This window comes from Pinus tabuliformis, chromosome J, assembly GCF_031772625.1.
Source record: "Pinus tabuliformis cultivar Carrire ecotype Pingquan chromosome J, CPIR1, whole genome shotgun sequence".
NCBI lineage: Eukaryota > Viridiplantae > Streptophyta > Pinopsida > Pinales > Pinaceae > Pinus > Pinus tabuliformis.
Window position 1 is genome coordinate 222,320,667 of NC_142295.1, and position 15,389 is coordinate 222,336,055.

Below are 15,389 nucleotides of genomic sequence, written 5' to 3' on the forward strand. Positions count from 1 at the left end.
GAAAAAAATACTCTCTAAAAGAGAAAAAGATGTTAGTGCTAAAAGAAACACGAAATACAAAATTGTAGATCCCACATTCATCCAATGAATGGAAAGAAAGAAATATTTCTCCAATTATGAAGTACCAAAATTTTCAGTAGGAGAGTCGGGAAGCCTCAATGAAATTTGTTTAATTTTAAAGTAGAAGTCACAGAGTCATGAGAAATGAAACCACTCACAACCACCTCATAAATTTTTTAGAAAAAATAAGAAATGGTAAATATGTAGAACACAAGCTTAAAATAGAAGGAACTTCCATCAACCATTAAATCTACTACGAGGCCCGCGGACAATGAAAGGTCTAAATAGGAATTATGACAAACTCATAGAGAAGGAAAGGTAAACTCAAGTTGCCAACACCATCAAAAATTCATCTTTCAACAGTCCCTTGTAAATTCATCTTGGAAAAAAAAAATTACATATCACAACCTCCCCCTTAATTTATTTTGAATAAAAAATATGATAAGAACATGTTACGGTAAAACCCTTGAAAAGGTATGAAAATTGTTACCATCAATGCTCATTAAATAAAAATAATGATACGATCAAGACAATCAACAACAAGATAAAAGAAAATCAACATGGTCCAATGTATTAGTTGCAAAGACAAAAAAGAAACAACTAAACAATATATATCCATAATGAAAATCTCTATCATCATCAAAATTCCCCCTTTTAAACACAAATGAGGGAGAAACAACAATTGAAGCTTCGTGAATAAACAATGAAGTTGAAAACTTCAATAAGCTGGGATTTCTGGTTGATCAAAAGTTGACCATGTCCAAAGCAATAAATAACACATAAGAGGCACATTTTACAGCTACACAACTGATAATACACAACAATATCAAGTCTTCAAAGACATGTTCAAATGATTCCATGAATATAAATCAATCTGACCATAATTGACCTTGATAGTTGGTACCGGTTAATGGTTCTGCCTTTGATGTTATTTATGTAACAAGTTGAATAAATAGCTATTGGGTTTCTGATTCATGGCTAAAATATTCTAATTCATATGAGGGTGTTGATATCACTTATATATCTATTATGCATACTCTAATCATGGTGCAACAATATTTCCATCTACAATGGCACTATCAACTACCTTACTAATCTATGTGACATAGTGAACAATGGGGCTTCTCATCCAACAACTTATTCTAAACTCCACATACGACAAATGGTAACTTCCAATATTTAATAAGTGTAGGGGTAGAAAATGAGTCAGTATCAATAACATATACAATAGTTGCTCTATATTTTTGCACTTCAAGGGTAATAAGAACAACAATTCCTTTGCCAATTTTTCCCAAGTCCTCTTTTGGTGTAGCTTATTTTTCTTAGAAATTGAGACCGTATAGTGGTAGTGTGTTTTTCAAAGTGAGGTGAAATAAACCCATATGTCGAAACACAAATATCAATTTCATCTATCTTATAAATAGTGGTGTTTATAATCAAATATCATTAGAGGTGGAAGAAGTAATAGGTGAGCCTCATAGCTCAATAACATCAACCTCCTTCTCAATGTTATACCCTAAAAAAATGTCATTTGATTCCTAGAACTACTTTCAGAAGGCTTCAAATTCCAATTTTCCAAACTATTAAGCACTAGTAGAAAATGTCCTATGAGCTAATTCCTCTCATTTTTTACTCTAAAAGATTAATATAGATGCAAAATAATGTAATGATATAATACATATCATAAGGAGAAAGGAACATTTCGTTTGGCTGTCTATTTTCACAGGAAGGGCTTCACCATGTTCTATGATAGCAATGTTCCCTATGATACATTTTGCAATAGTTTAGCCAATTAACAAAGACTGGTGGATGAGATCACTAGCTAGTAGATGATCACAATCTTGGTAGTGGGAAAATCATGATATGAATAATGAAATTGGTATAGATTCACATGGTATAGATCCCCACCCACCACATCATACATTTGCAAAGATAAAAGGATGCATAGAATTCAAGAGAACCAAATTTTAAATAAATTAAGAAAATCTATAGATTTGCAATAAAAAATGTGAGAGATCCCATTCAGGTTTGAAAACAAATGAATTTTTAAACAAATTAAGTCAACAAGGTATGAAAACCCTACTTTGATATTACTCATGTATAAAATACACATAACAATTTTCCATATCCATATATAACAATGGAAGAGACTAAAGATCGTCCATTTTGATGGATACTATGAAAGAAGAGATAATTCAATTATAAAAAGTGAAACATGGGAATCAATAGATTCTTCTAAGAATAAAGTCCCTATAGGTTAGGGGTATTTGTACAAGTTAAAATTTAATGTTGATGTTAGCATAGAAAAATATAAGGAAATATTGGTTGCAAAGGGTTATTGACAAAAATAAGGAATACACTATGAAGACACCTTTTCACCTGTAACTAAAATGAACACCATAAGGATGATTATTGAATTGTCTACTAAGCATAATTGGGAGCTACATTAATTATATGTTAACTGAACATTCCTAAATGGATAATTGAAGGAAGAAGTTTATCTTGCTCAACAAGAAATTTTTGTAAAGTAAAGACATGAACATCTTGTTTGTAGGTTAAATAAGAGATTATATGAACTCAAACACCCTTCCAACTATTGGTATGTGAAGATTGATACCTTCTACTATCAACAAGGTTTTATTAAAATAAAAGAACCCATTTCTTTGATTTCTTTATATTTTGACGATGTTATCATAATAGGAAATACCACTAATTTAATACAAAAAGATAAAAGGTGTTTTTCCTGAGAATTTGAGATGAAGGACCTTGGACAATTCCATTACTATTTATGCCCTGAGGTAAGGATAGATGATGGTAAAACTTTAATCACACAAAATAAATATATATAGTAATTAACGAAAATGTTTAATATGATTGGATGTAAATACATGTGCACACCATTGGAGTAGAAGGTTAAGTTTGAAAATGATGATGAAACAAAGGAAGTGAATGGTACTTTATGTCGGTCGTTGTTGGGAATTTGAATTACTTATGTATGCTCAAGAGAGATATTGAAGTTATGTTTCATATTCAATAAACCATACTTAGTTATTCCATGGATAATATTAATGGGAGTCATTAGAAAGTAGATAAGGGTTGAGTATTTGAAAAAGAATAAAATTTTTAGTATCGAATATATTAATGATTTGAATGTTGAGTTGAAAATTTTTTCAATTCCTGATTGGGTACTAGATCCAAATGATAAGAATTCCTCTATTGTTATTTATTTAGTATTGGATCAAGAATTGTGTCAGGGGCAACAATAAATATCCAAAATTTTCTTTTTCTTCCATTGAAGTTGAGTAAAAAGCCTTACTCATTGTTATTTGTGAAGAAATTTGGGTAAGAAGAATCCTTGAAGACATGAGGGAAAAGTGAAATGCACCAACCATCATCAAATGTGATAATCAAAACTCTATCAAACTAGAAAACAACCTATTTTATGATGCTAGATTAAACCATGTTGAAACACAAAATCAATTTGTAAGAGATGTGCTATAGGAAAAGTAAATTGACTTGACATATTATAATATGAATGATAATATGATAACCATATTTCCTGAGCCTCTAAGAAAGGCTAAGTTTAAATTGTGTATAAAGAAGCAAGGTGTAGTAGAGAATCCATTTTTCCATTAAGGGGGAGTATTAGAGTTAATAGGACAAATGTATTGTTCCAACAAATTCTTCTAGAGAGTGTTGTTTCTAATGTAATTGTGAGTTATACCCACTTAGGTGTCATTATCATCCAATTATAAATGGTTTTTATGGTTATCTATTATACCTATCCCATTACTATAAATATGGGATCCTATTGTGTGTTCAAAGATGTATCAAATCAAATAATTTTTTCCTCAAGAGAGTTTGACTTCTTTAGGGTGTTTTGAGTGTCTTCTAATGTGGAATGTGTTGTATATATATAAATAGCTATCACCACATGTTGTTTATATATATTAGAGAATCATAAGGGTAAGTGTTTTGGGTGGATCCTTGGGGAAAAACGTTCTGGATTATTTTTGGTATGTTTTACGATTGTAACCTATATCTAATTAATGAAATATGTTTGTAATTAAACTAATAGGCATATCTATTTTGGAACAAAAGATTCTAGAAATTTAATTTAATTATCAATAATTATTAGGTGGATGGTAGGGATTTATCATCCACAATATATTATTGGATATTATTAGTATTATATACAAATTAAAAGTTGAGATTTATATTAAGGTAGTTATACATTTTTTCCTTTTTAATTAAATTGATTAATTAAAAATAATGTCATATAAACAATTGTCATATGAAATGAGTTATGGTTTTTTTGGCATGTGATAGTGATAAACCATGGTATTTCCCCATGGCATTGTAATAAAGCCTATTTAGTATTAAAAATATCTATGGTAAGGTGAGGGTGAATCTCCATGATTAAGAATCTTATCACAAGCTTTTTTTAATGTATAAATGCTTGATTTATAGATGAATTATTTTGTTAAATTAATAATAATTATAAAAAAACATAAAGCTATAATTTAATTAATTTTTATGTTTTTTGTTATTTTAACAAGGTGAGATGTATCATAAGGGTTTTGATGCATATCATATATTTATTCCTATTGGTATTTACCAACCATTTAATTTATAAGACTACACTACTTTAATAAGGTAAATAGATTTGGGTTTTGGATATTGCCTAATACATCTATATTACATCATGTATGGTGATGTTAATCTAATAATCAGAAGAGAAAGTCCCAAATCTAAAAATTGCTAATTTTCTAGTTTGAGGATTTCCATGATAAATATTTATGTATTATGTGTAAGCTATGAATTATTTTTCAATTTTTCTTAACAAATTATATACTATGTTTCACTTTACATGTTTAAAACTTACATTCTATTGTCTCTTCTAATTCATTTTATGTGGCATTAAGTAATATGATATTTCAAAATATACTTTTCCCTTGGTTCGTGGATGCTAAAGAAATTCTCTTGACAAATCTTGCTTTAGTGATTGAAATTTCCTCATCCTACTTAGCGAACCGCTACTTAATAATATGTAGTCATTGAATTGAGTTGTAGGGTGATATAAAGTTATGATAAAATGATGAATATTTGAATTATGGTGATATATATTTATATATATATAGGTTAGAGAGGTATTATATGGTTTAGTATGAGAAATGTGTAATTTATTATGTGTTTAAATTAGTGTTACACATGTATCTCTTTTAAAATAAAATAAAATATGTGTTGAATGAAAAAACAATAATTCATATAAACAAAAACAAAAAAATCTATATATTTAATCAATTTAAATTAAAATCATTATTAATATTAAAAACAAATATAAAATAGATATGTAATTTCTTTGAAATTTACATTTAAATATAGTATAAATATGTAATTTCTTTGAAATTTACAATTATATTTAAATATAGTGTTTGAAGAATTATATATTAAAAACCAAAAAACATTACCATAAATAAGATATATCAATATTCATATTAACTAACATAATTTTATATAATTTATAATTTTATATAATTTATAATTTTTTAAATAAGATATATCAATATCCATATTAACTAACATAATTTTATATAATTTTTTTTATAATTTTATATAATTTTTTTTATAATTTATACTAATTTCATAAAGGTTTTTATATTTTGACTTTGTAATAATAATAAAAAAATTTGTAATTCTTTTATTTTTTTTTAATATTTCAATGTGAATCTCGAATAAAATAATATATATCACGCTCATATGGTTGCGATGCAATTGACGTCAACGGAAGTAATCTGTTGGAACCCATCGACTGAACCAGCGAATGCGAAATGATGCCCTATCCTACCAACCTCTCGAATTTAGAAGCCAAGAATACCTTCACCTAAATTTACAATATAATCTATGAGCGAGATAGGCCCAGGTTACTTCCTCATACTAAAATTTAGCTCAACGGTCAGGACAGGTCCCCTACTGTTACAGCACATCCAGCTCGCTTATACTCTACAGTCATGTGACGACTACGGTACGTTAGCCCTTCTCAGTACTATTTAACCGACGGCTTTCGTCTGTAAAATCCAGACAGTGGGGTATCCATTATTAGCAGTACAGTTTTTGCTGTTAAGCTACGGAGAAGAGCAGGATGGCAGCGATGGGAGTAGAAGGCGGAGAACAAGAGAGCAGGGATTATGACGATCATTCCCCCACCCCTCTTTTGGATTCGCTAGAATTGAAGCGGTGGTCGTTCTACAGAGCCACCATGGCTGAGTTTGTTGCTACGCTGCTTTTCCTCTACATAACACTCACAACCGTTGTTGAAAACAAACGAAGCAAAGGTGCCTGCGGCGGAGTGGGGTTGTTGGGAGAAGCCTCCGCTTTCGGAGGAATGATCTCCGTGCTCGTATACTGCATTTCGGCAATTTCAGGTATAGCATTATGCAGCCCTGATCATAATCTGATTCCATATATATATTGAAGGAATCACGTTATTCGTCAACGCGTGTGTGCAGGGGGTCACGTCAACCCAGCTGTCACATTTGCACTGTTTCTTGCCCGCAAGGTGTCTCTTCCTCGCGCCGTGCTGTACGTTGTTGCTCAATGCCTGGGTGCCCTGTGCGGAACTGCCCTTGTGAGCGGCATGCAGGGGAGCTTTTTTGCCTCCAGCGGAGGAGGATCGAACTCTGTATCTACCGGTTATTCCAAGGGAACTGCCCTTTTCGCGGAGATCATTGGCACGTTCGTGTTGGTTTACACTGTCTTCTCTGCAGCAGACCCCAAGCGCAAAGCCCGCCACTCCCACATCCCTGTACATAACACAAATCATACTCTGCCACCCTTCAAACTCTTTCTCTATATATACGAAACTTAGGTGTTATGAAATATTCATTCACTGATGGAAATTTACTAATATGACAAGTGGTTAATGCAGGTTTTGGCTCCGATTCCAATTGGGTTAGCGGTATTCTTGGTCCATGTGGCAACCATTCCCATCACAGGCACAGGCATCAACCCTGCCAGGAGCTTTGGGCCAGCTGTGATATACGGCCACCAAAAATCATGGGACGATCTTGTAAGATTTATCTATAATTCTCTGTTTGGAGGCATTGCATTTTACTGATCTAAGAGGAGATTTATATGGATAGAAATGAAATTTGATAGTGACTTATCGTTTAATGGAATGAATGCATCAGTGGATATTCTGGGTTGGGCCGCTGATTGGAGCTGCGGTTGCTACGGCTTATCACCAGTACCTTCTGAGAGCGGGTGGTTTTGGTTCGAAAAACTCGGAATCGATGCGTAGCCACCCCACCAGTGCAATATAGAATGAAAAATTCACACGCCATCTCTTCTTATCCCACATTGCAGTTTGATAGGCGGACATTATATTGTAAGTTGTGGTGATAAAAGTAAATATTGATAAATACCATGAATACAATGCTGCCGTTTTTAATACCTCCCTTTGTGTTGTTTAAAGCTTCATTCTCGAAAGCCTTTTATATTTATTAAATGTAACTCTTCGATCTCCAAGAAGAGTCTAACTCTGGACATTTATTGTCAAATTAATTTCGTACAGTGAACATTTTATTAGTGTTGTTTTGTGCAAAGCTTCTGTCTCGGAAGGCTTCCTTTTATATCTGTTAAATGTAATTGTGGATTATTAGTTTTCTGTATTGTTAATATAATTTTTTTGATATTTTTAAGTCTGATTTTTAAGTATTACTTGTTAAAATAATTTTAATTAAAAGCTAGCATAATTAAATGGCATAACATTCCTAATCAATCTCATAAGCCTTTAATCTTTTTAAATCTAATTTCTAAGTATTATTTGTTAAAATAATTAAAACCAGTCATAACTAAATGGCATAAGGTTTCCAATAACGGCCTGCGCTAAGCATCAATCCGAACTAAAGTCCTGATCACTGCATGAACATAAAATTAATTAATCCAGTCTTCAAAAGCGTTGGGTAAACTTTTCATAGAAACGTCAAATGCAGCCAAGATTAACTATTAACATTAATGAAATCCATTTCAAAGCATGATGATATATATATATATATATATATATATAATCAGGAAAAAGGAAGGTAACTAGTAGAGCTGTACCTTATTATTGAGGAGGTTTGGGTTGAGTACCGGGGATAAGAGCTGGTAGTAAAGATGGATAAGAAGTCTTGCATGAATGAATCTAATATCCATTTTTTGTATGTTAAAAGACGTTCGTTTTTGGTAAGTTTTCTTAATTTGTTATAAAATTCTACTTTTCATAGGTTCATGAATACTTAACCGAAAACTTGAGACTAATGACACTGAAATTATCAAAGAGTTTACCTTCACAAACTTTATCTCCGGTGACTGAAATTGCCTCATCTTACTTACTGAGAGGGTTGAGAGGGTAGAGTGGTATATAATAATAATAATAATAATAATAATAATAATAATAATAATTTTAATTTGGTTTGGTATAAGGAAGTTGTAAAAAAAAAATTATTTTTGATTTAGAGCTATATATTTTATTTTTTAAAATTAATTTTATATATCTAAAGGGGGAGTTTTTTTGAAATTATATATATATTACGCTTTCGTAAAAAGAAGGTGTAATTTTTTTTTGTCCTTGACATAGAGTTATACATTATTTTTTTTTAAATAAAACAAAATATCTACTAAATAAAAAATATAAATATTTAGTTAATTTAATTAAAATAACTATTCATTTCTAATGACAATAATTATTAATTATCAATAAAAATAAATAAAAATATTTGATTAATTTAATTAAAATAATTATTAATCTTGCAACCAAATATAAAGATGTGCCATTTCTTTTTATAAAAGAGTTTACAAAATGTATTTAAACGATTATATATTAATCTGAAAAAAAAAATCTCTATCAACCATAAATAAAATATTTTAATGTTATATCATATATATAGAAGTAAGCAAGTAAAAGTTAAAAAGATTATACTTTCATTTTCTAGTAGGAGGGACCGCACAATATTTTTAATTTTTAAAAATGAATCAATATTTAAATATATGTGTTAATTAAAATATTTTAATATCATTTTCATACATATTTATCCAAAGAGAAAGTAGAAACAAAATGTTAATATTGAATTTTTTATTTTCCTTTATTTGTTAGGTAATTGAGTCTTGAAATGACCTAGAGTATAAATTCAGTAGTCCTTACCTAGGGGAATCAAAATCTTCAAAATTACCTAGGGATAAGACCCCTCTTTAGTCCCACCAACTCTTAGCATGACTAGATTTTTTCCCATAGAGTTTTGAATGGGTGACCTTTTCACAAAGGAGTGTAATAAGGCATCCTATTGCTGGCTATCCTATGCCTTGTGGGCAATATTAAAGGTAGAATTTAGAAAATATTTCAACGTGATTTATTTCCATATACATATTAATTAAATATTTCAATATCAACTATATAATGAATAAATAAAACACTGGAAATTGTATATATATATATATATATATATATAGAGAGAGAGAGAGAGAGAGAGAGAGAGAGAGAGAGAGAGAGATGGCTAATTCTACAATGACAAAGGTATTTATCTAAAAATTTGTTAATAATAAAAAAATCATTTTAATGTTCCTCGATCGGGGTCATGGACATAGTGCACGGGGCACCTCATGGCCCATGACGACCAACAGCTAGCACCTAGGTTGAGGGTTGCCCCCCCCCCGACCCTCTCACTTTACCTGGTGTACAAAGAGAAGTAATGTTATGCATGTGGAATTTAGTAGCGCCTCAACCAACATGGGAGACGTCGTTCTAAGATTGAGAGTGGTCGACGAGGAATTCATTCATGTTTTGTTTTAGCTTCATGCTCTTGCCTGGTTCTTTGCTCGCCAGATAAGGAAACAACGCTGCTTTCATTGGGAAGTATGGTGCCCCTAGAAACGTTGTTTGCCCCAGGTTGTTGGATCTGTAAATTGGTTATTTTCCTATTGTAAGGGTGTTTTTTGAGTGTTTGCCCACTGTGGTTCCCGGTGGAATTGACCCTTGGGAGCTTCTTGCCAAATTGTGTATTGGTATTCCGCAGTTACAGGTCTTTTAGTGGTTGGAGTGGACCACATAGGTGACATTCCTGCTAGGAGGGGTGGCAGTTCTGTAGATGGCTTTCGTCTTTTAACTTATACGACTGTGATTGGGTTGTTTAGATTCTCCTTTTGAGGTTTTTTGTGTCTTTCGTGGGTAAGGGAGTAATAATCTTGGAGGTATAAGTGATCTTTTTTTGCTCACGTTGTGGGGGGCTAGGTCCTCAGAGTGTGGTGGGAAATTTTGTGCTTCTTCTAGCCCTCTTGTATTTGAATTATTCGAATTTCAATACCTCTCTGTGTTTGAGCATGGGTTGGCGCGACTAGTTGGGTGGTGGATCTCCTGAGTCTGTGTGGTGCTATATGGTTTCTATTGGTGTGAGTCTATAACCCTATCTAAGAGGCTACTCATTTCTGCACTAGTTGTGGCGGGCCTGGTGGGTGTTGGTCAGGTGTGCCTAGAGGGTCTTCTGCATTATAGGTGAAGCTGCCAGTCCAGCGTTGATGCATCCATCCCTGAGAGGAGGGTGGTCCTCCCTCCTTCCAAAGCCTTTCTCGGTAGGACGTGGGGACGAGACTTCTCAATTGCATAATAGAGAGCAAAAGGTGGAGGTGTTTGTGGCTCGTCGAGGTGGCAATTTGGCGGGAAGCTCTTAGAGGATGGCAGCTAGTATACGGTGTGGTCGACTACATGCTGGCTCAATGAATTGCCATGGGGGTTGATCATTGCGAACAAGGGCGAGGGGTGGGGTTCAACAACGTAGTGACTCGGGACAATGAAGGGGTGCAGATTATTTGGTTCCTGGTTCAAGGGTCATTCAACATTGTTGCATTGAAATTTGTAAAGACTTGTTTCAATCCTTACTGGAGCGTTGGAAACTGATGAAAGCATCTGGCAAGAGGAACATCCAGAACTGGGAGCTACCTTGGATAAATTGTACTACTTTTAGTGCCATGTCCGGGAGCATATTGTGGTGGTGTAGCAAGGACAAAACTTGTTGTCGGAGAAGGTGCAGAAGTTGGAGTCCTAGATGGATCATTTTGAGTAGCACGTCCAATTCTCTTTTTGATCTCCGCCTCCTCTTAGGATAGCGCCAAACAACCTAAGCTCCATCTTGTTGGATGACTAGCTTGACTACAAGTGTTTTCTATGTTTTACATGTCTTCCTGTGCCTTTGGCCTTCTCAATTTTGGACGATATTCTTAGTTTCTTGTTTGTAATTTTTTCATATGTTGTATGTGGTGGTCAAAAAACCTCGTCGAAGTGAGACCACTTATTTTTTTGCTACTACTCTTGATGTACATATTTTTAAAAAATAAATAGACTTAAAAAAATACATTTTAATATGAAATATCTATATATAAATTTTATAGTTAAAATAATTTAGTAATATTTTATAGCTAAATATTTTATTGGTATCTTATTCTAAAAATGATATATATAAATATATATGTGTAATTTTTTTATATGCTCATCATCAATTTAATACATAATTTATTTTTATTTTTTATTTTTTTTATTTTATTTATTTATTTATTTTATCATAATCATATTATATATATATATATATATATATATATATTTCTAAAAATAAAAATAAAATTATGTGATTTTTTTAATGCTATTCATCAATTTAATACATAACTTCTCTTTATCATAATCATTAATTTTATCTATCTATATATATATATATATATTTCATCAATTTAATACCTGTTTTTTTTTATTTATTTTTTTTATCATAATTATTAACTTTATATCTATATCTATATATATATATATATATATATATATATATAAAAGAATATAAAATGAGAAGTATGAATTTTTTTTGATAAAACAAGATTACGATAGAAAAAAAATCTAGTTTTATTGAAAAAATACATTATTTAAAATGAATCACAACTTCTTACTTGTTATATATATATATATATTTCTTGAAATGGTGGATGTTTGGATTTTTTGAATTTTAAAATTATATAGAATTTTTTTATAAAATTTCCAAAAAAATTCTCATTAAAAACAATTTTTATAAATTTTAGAATTTTTAATAAATTTTATTTACTTAAAGTTCACATATTTTCATTTTCATGTATGGGTGGCTTCAAAGCTTATTAATTTTCAAAGGTTTTTTATATTTACTAACTTTTTAATTTCTTACAAATTGTTTTTAGTGTTCCACGGGGACGCGTCTCTCAGTGTAAGGACTCGCGGTCTAGAACATCATCGCCGGTGCGAAGTGCGACTTGGTTGGAACTCACGAGTTGGAGAAAGGCCAAGCTAAGCACTTGAGTATGCATGCGAAGTGTTGGAGTGAGTCATGTATATTTATATGGACGAGCTAGGCGTTCGTTCAACAAAACTGATGGATGAAAAGATTGTAATTTAGGCATTGGTCGATGGACCAACTGAATGAATTGACAAAAGATGAGTCGGCTGAGCATTAGATCGTAGGTCGGCCATGGGTGGCACGACTGCCCATCAAGCATATACATAGCGTGCGTGGATAGGGAGAAAGGCATTCGTTCAAGCATCAAATCATTTGACAAGCATTCGAACTTGATCATTCAATCATCAGTCGAGAAGTGTGAAGAAGTGTTAGGAGGTCGAGCGGAGGTGCAGGTATATGCGCCCGCTCACGGGCAAAGCCACACGATAAACACATGGACTCAGATATCGGGTGAAGGCATGGGTAAGGAAGGCACCTGCCATTCGGTAGGAGCACGGGTGGTGACTCAGGTGAGGTCACCCCCGGGTGTGCAAGTGTATGCAGTGGAGACTCAGGTGAGGTCGCCGCCAGGTGAAACGAAGGAGTCTTGGGTGACTCGGGTAGGTCGCCTTCCCGTCTTACAAGAGGAAACGTGGGGTGACTTGAGTGAGGTCGCCCACCCGTCGTGCAACAGTAAATGAAGTTCGGTTGAAGAGTGTGGTTGGCAGCACGTGTGAGGACGTGCCTGCCCAACTTGGGCAAGGAACTTGGTTGGCACACGAAGGTGTGACATGTTGTAAAATTGGTTAAGTATGAAACTTGATGTTTCCCAAGTATACTTGTAAATATTGAAAAGTGAATAATATATTGAATTCAGGCAGACTCATTGTTTAGGGATTTGCCCCTCCCTTTATACTGTTGCAATTGTCTTGTTATTTATAATTGTTGTGGATAATGAATGTGTATGGGTGTTCATTGCTATAAAGGAATAATAATAATACTTGGTTGAGAAACACAAACTAAGTAGGACAAGTGGTTAGGCGTAGTCCATGAACGTAAATATTGGTGAAAAGAAAATGTTCGGTGGTGCCGCACCTTGCTATAAATTGTTAAAGGACTACCGCAAGGTTAGGGGCGTGACAGTTGGTATCAGAGTTGGTCTGAAAACTTGGTGAGAAGTTTTGCGGGAAGCCAGTGTTGGTGTATTGAGTAGCTGATACACACCTTGACAGTTGGTATCAGGCTGGTCCAAGATTTGCAGGGACTTGGTGAACTTGGAGAAGGTTGAAGGGCAAAGATGGTGGATGAACCTATGATAGGTGAATCTAGCCATAATGGAGGTAAAGTCTTCTGGTACAAAGTGTTGGAATAGGTGAGTAGATGGAGTTCTAACTTGGTTTCGATGAAGGCTAAGAATATGAAGATTTGGGGAATTTGTGCGAAGCTAAGGGAAGAACTTGAAGAACTCAAGTCCAAATACAGAAGTACGATGGATGGTGAACTCAAGAAACTTGATGAGGAGATCCAACAAAATGGCCTTGATCTTCAAGAGCTCTTGGATGGAAGAGCCCGGTTATGGAAGAAAAGTGCCATGGTGGAGACCGAAATCAAGCAACTTGAGGAAGAGATAAAGAAGAAGCTTCTTGGTAAGAAGGTTGTTGTAATTGAGCATGATGAGCTCGACTACATTGATAGGCTGGGGACTCACTACTGTAACAATCCGGAGGATGTTCAGAAGCTTAGTTCCATGAAGGTAGTCAATAGTCACTTGGTTGGTGCACTTAAGCAGGATGCGATGGAGGACAAACTTGAAGGAAGTCAAGTTGAGCCAAGATCGAATTGCTTAGATGAGCCAATCAAGGAAGTGAAGTACCTTAGGAGGAATGTTAGATTGGAGCACAAGCCAATGGACACTTCTAAGGCCGAGTTTTTGAAGAAGGTTGCTGATGTGAGACACAAGATAAAGCCGACAGAAGGAAGTGATGCCTTGAAACTAAGTTTTGTGCAGGTGACCGTGAAGGGCAAGATATTTGCAGCTTTGGTGGATACGGGGGCTACTCATAGCTTCTTAAGTAAGAAGGTAGGAAAGTCTTTTGGGAAGAAAGATGAGATGGAGAGGGAGTGGAGTGCTTTCAAAGCGGTCAACTCTACCATGAAAGCTGTTACTGGTGTGATGGAGAACACTCAGGTAAGAGTGGGATCGTGGTTTGGAAAGTTGGGCTTGAGGATCATGGACATTGATGATCATTCTATGGTGCTCAGGCAAGATTTCATGAAGCTTGCACAAGCCATACTGATGGTGGACTGGGACATTCTCTTGATCACAGCTAGAGGAAGAACTATGTTGGTTCTGATGAATAGAAGGAGTTGCTTGGGGTATCAACCGAGGATGAATTCTATGACTTTGTATCCCAAAGATCTGAATGTGGAGCAAAGAGGACTTGGGAGTATGACTCAAAAAACAAAAGAAGGGAAGTTGATTGAATTCGTTGCAAGAGTGAGGAAGAAGGAAGGAAGTGAGAGGACAATCTCATAGATTTGGGAGCACTTGACAGAGACATTTTTCTACTGATGATCTTCACAATGGAGTTGCAAATGAAGGGAGACGGAGTACTACTTCAAAAGTAGTGGTTGGAGAGGATTATGCAGGTGGAGATCTGGCTGGTATAATGGACTTTTGTAGGTATGCTATGGGCATATATGACTTTCAGTTGATGAAGGACAAGCTAGGTGAGCTTGGGTGCACATGTGAGGAGGTTGAGGCTATGCATAGATACTTGAGGACACAATATCAATCTGATACATGGGTGGATGAGAGTTAGGGTGGAAACTTCCTGGCCCTCCTTTCTCTATAAACAACCTTAGAGATGGGTTGGTGTAGCGACCTTGATTGGAAGGGGTTGCACCACCTTAACAAGGGGCCTTGGAGGAGGCTTCTTTATGAAAAAATTGCAGACTTGGATGTGGATGATTAGATGTTGGGATGAGACCACTTGGTTGGGCATCATGGACAACTAGAGTCATGGACATCAGGTTGGAGACATGGAGCATGAGTTATGTAAGGACATGATG

At 34.1% G+C, this 15,389-nt stretch overlaps 1 protein-coding gene across 1 annotated transcript; it reads left to right on the top strand.

Moving 5' to 3' along the window:
• Positions 1 to 6,157: 6,157 nt before the first annotated feature.
• Positions 6,158 to 7,614, top strand: LOC149226506 (putative aquaporin PIP2-8). Its single transcript, XM_089375308.1, has 4 exons — positions 6,158 to 6,485; positions 6,570 to 6,865; positions 6,989 to 7,129; positions 7,251 to 7,614. Exons 1-4 carry the CDS (start codon positions 6,203 to 6,205, stop codon positions 7,380 to 7,382), a joined length of 852 nt encoding a protein of 283 aa, XP_089231434.1. The 5' UTR covers positions 6,158 to 6,202; the 3' UTR covers positions 7,383 to 7,614.
• Positions 7,615 to 15,389: the final 7,775 nt, after the last annotated feature.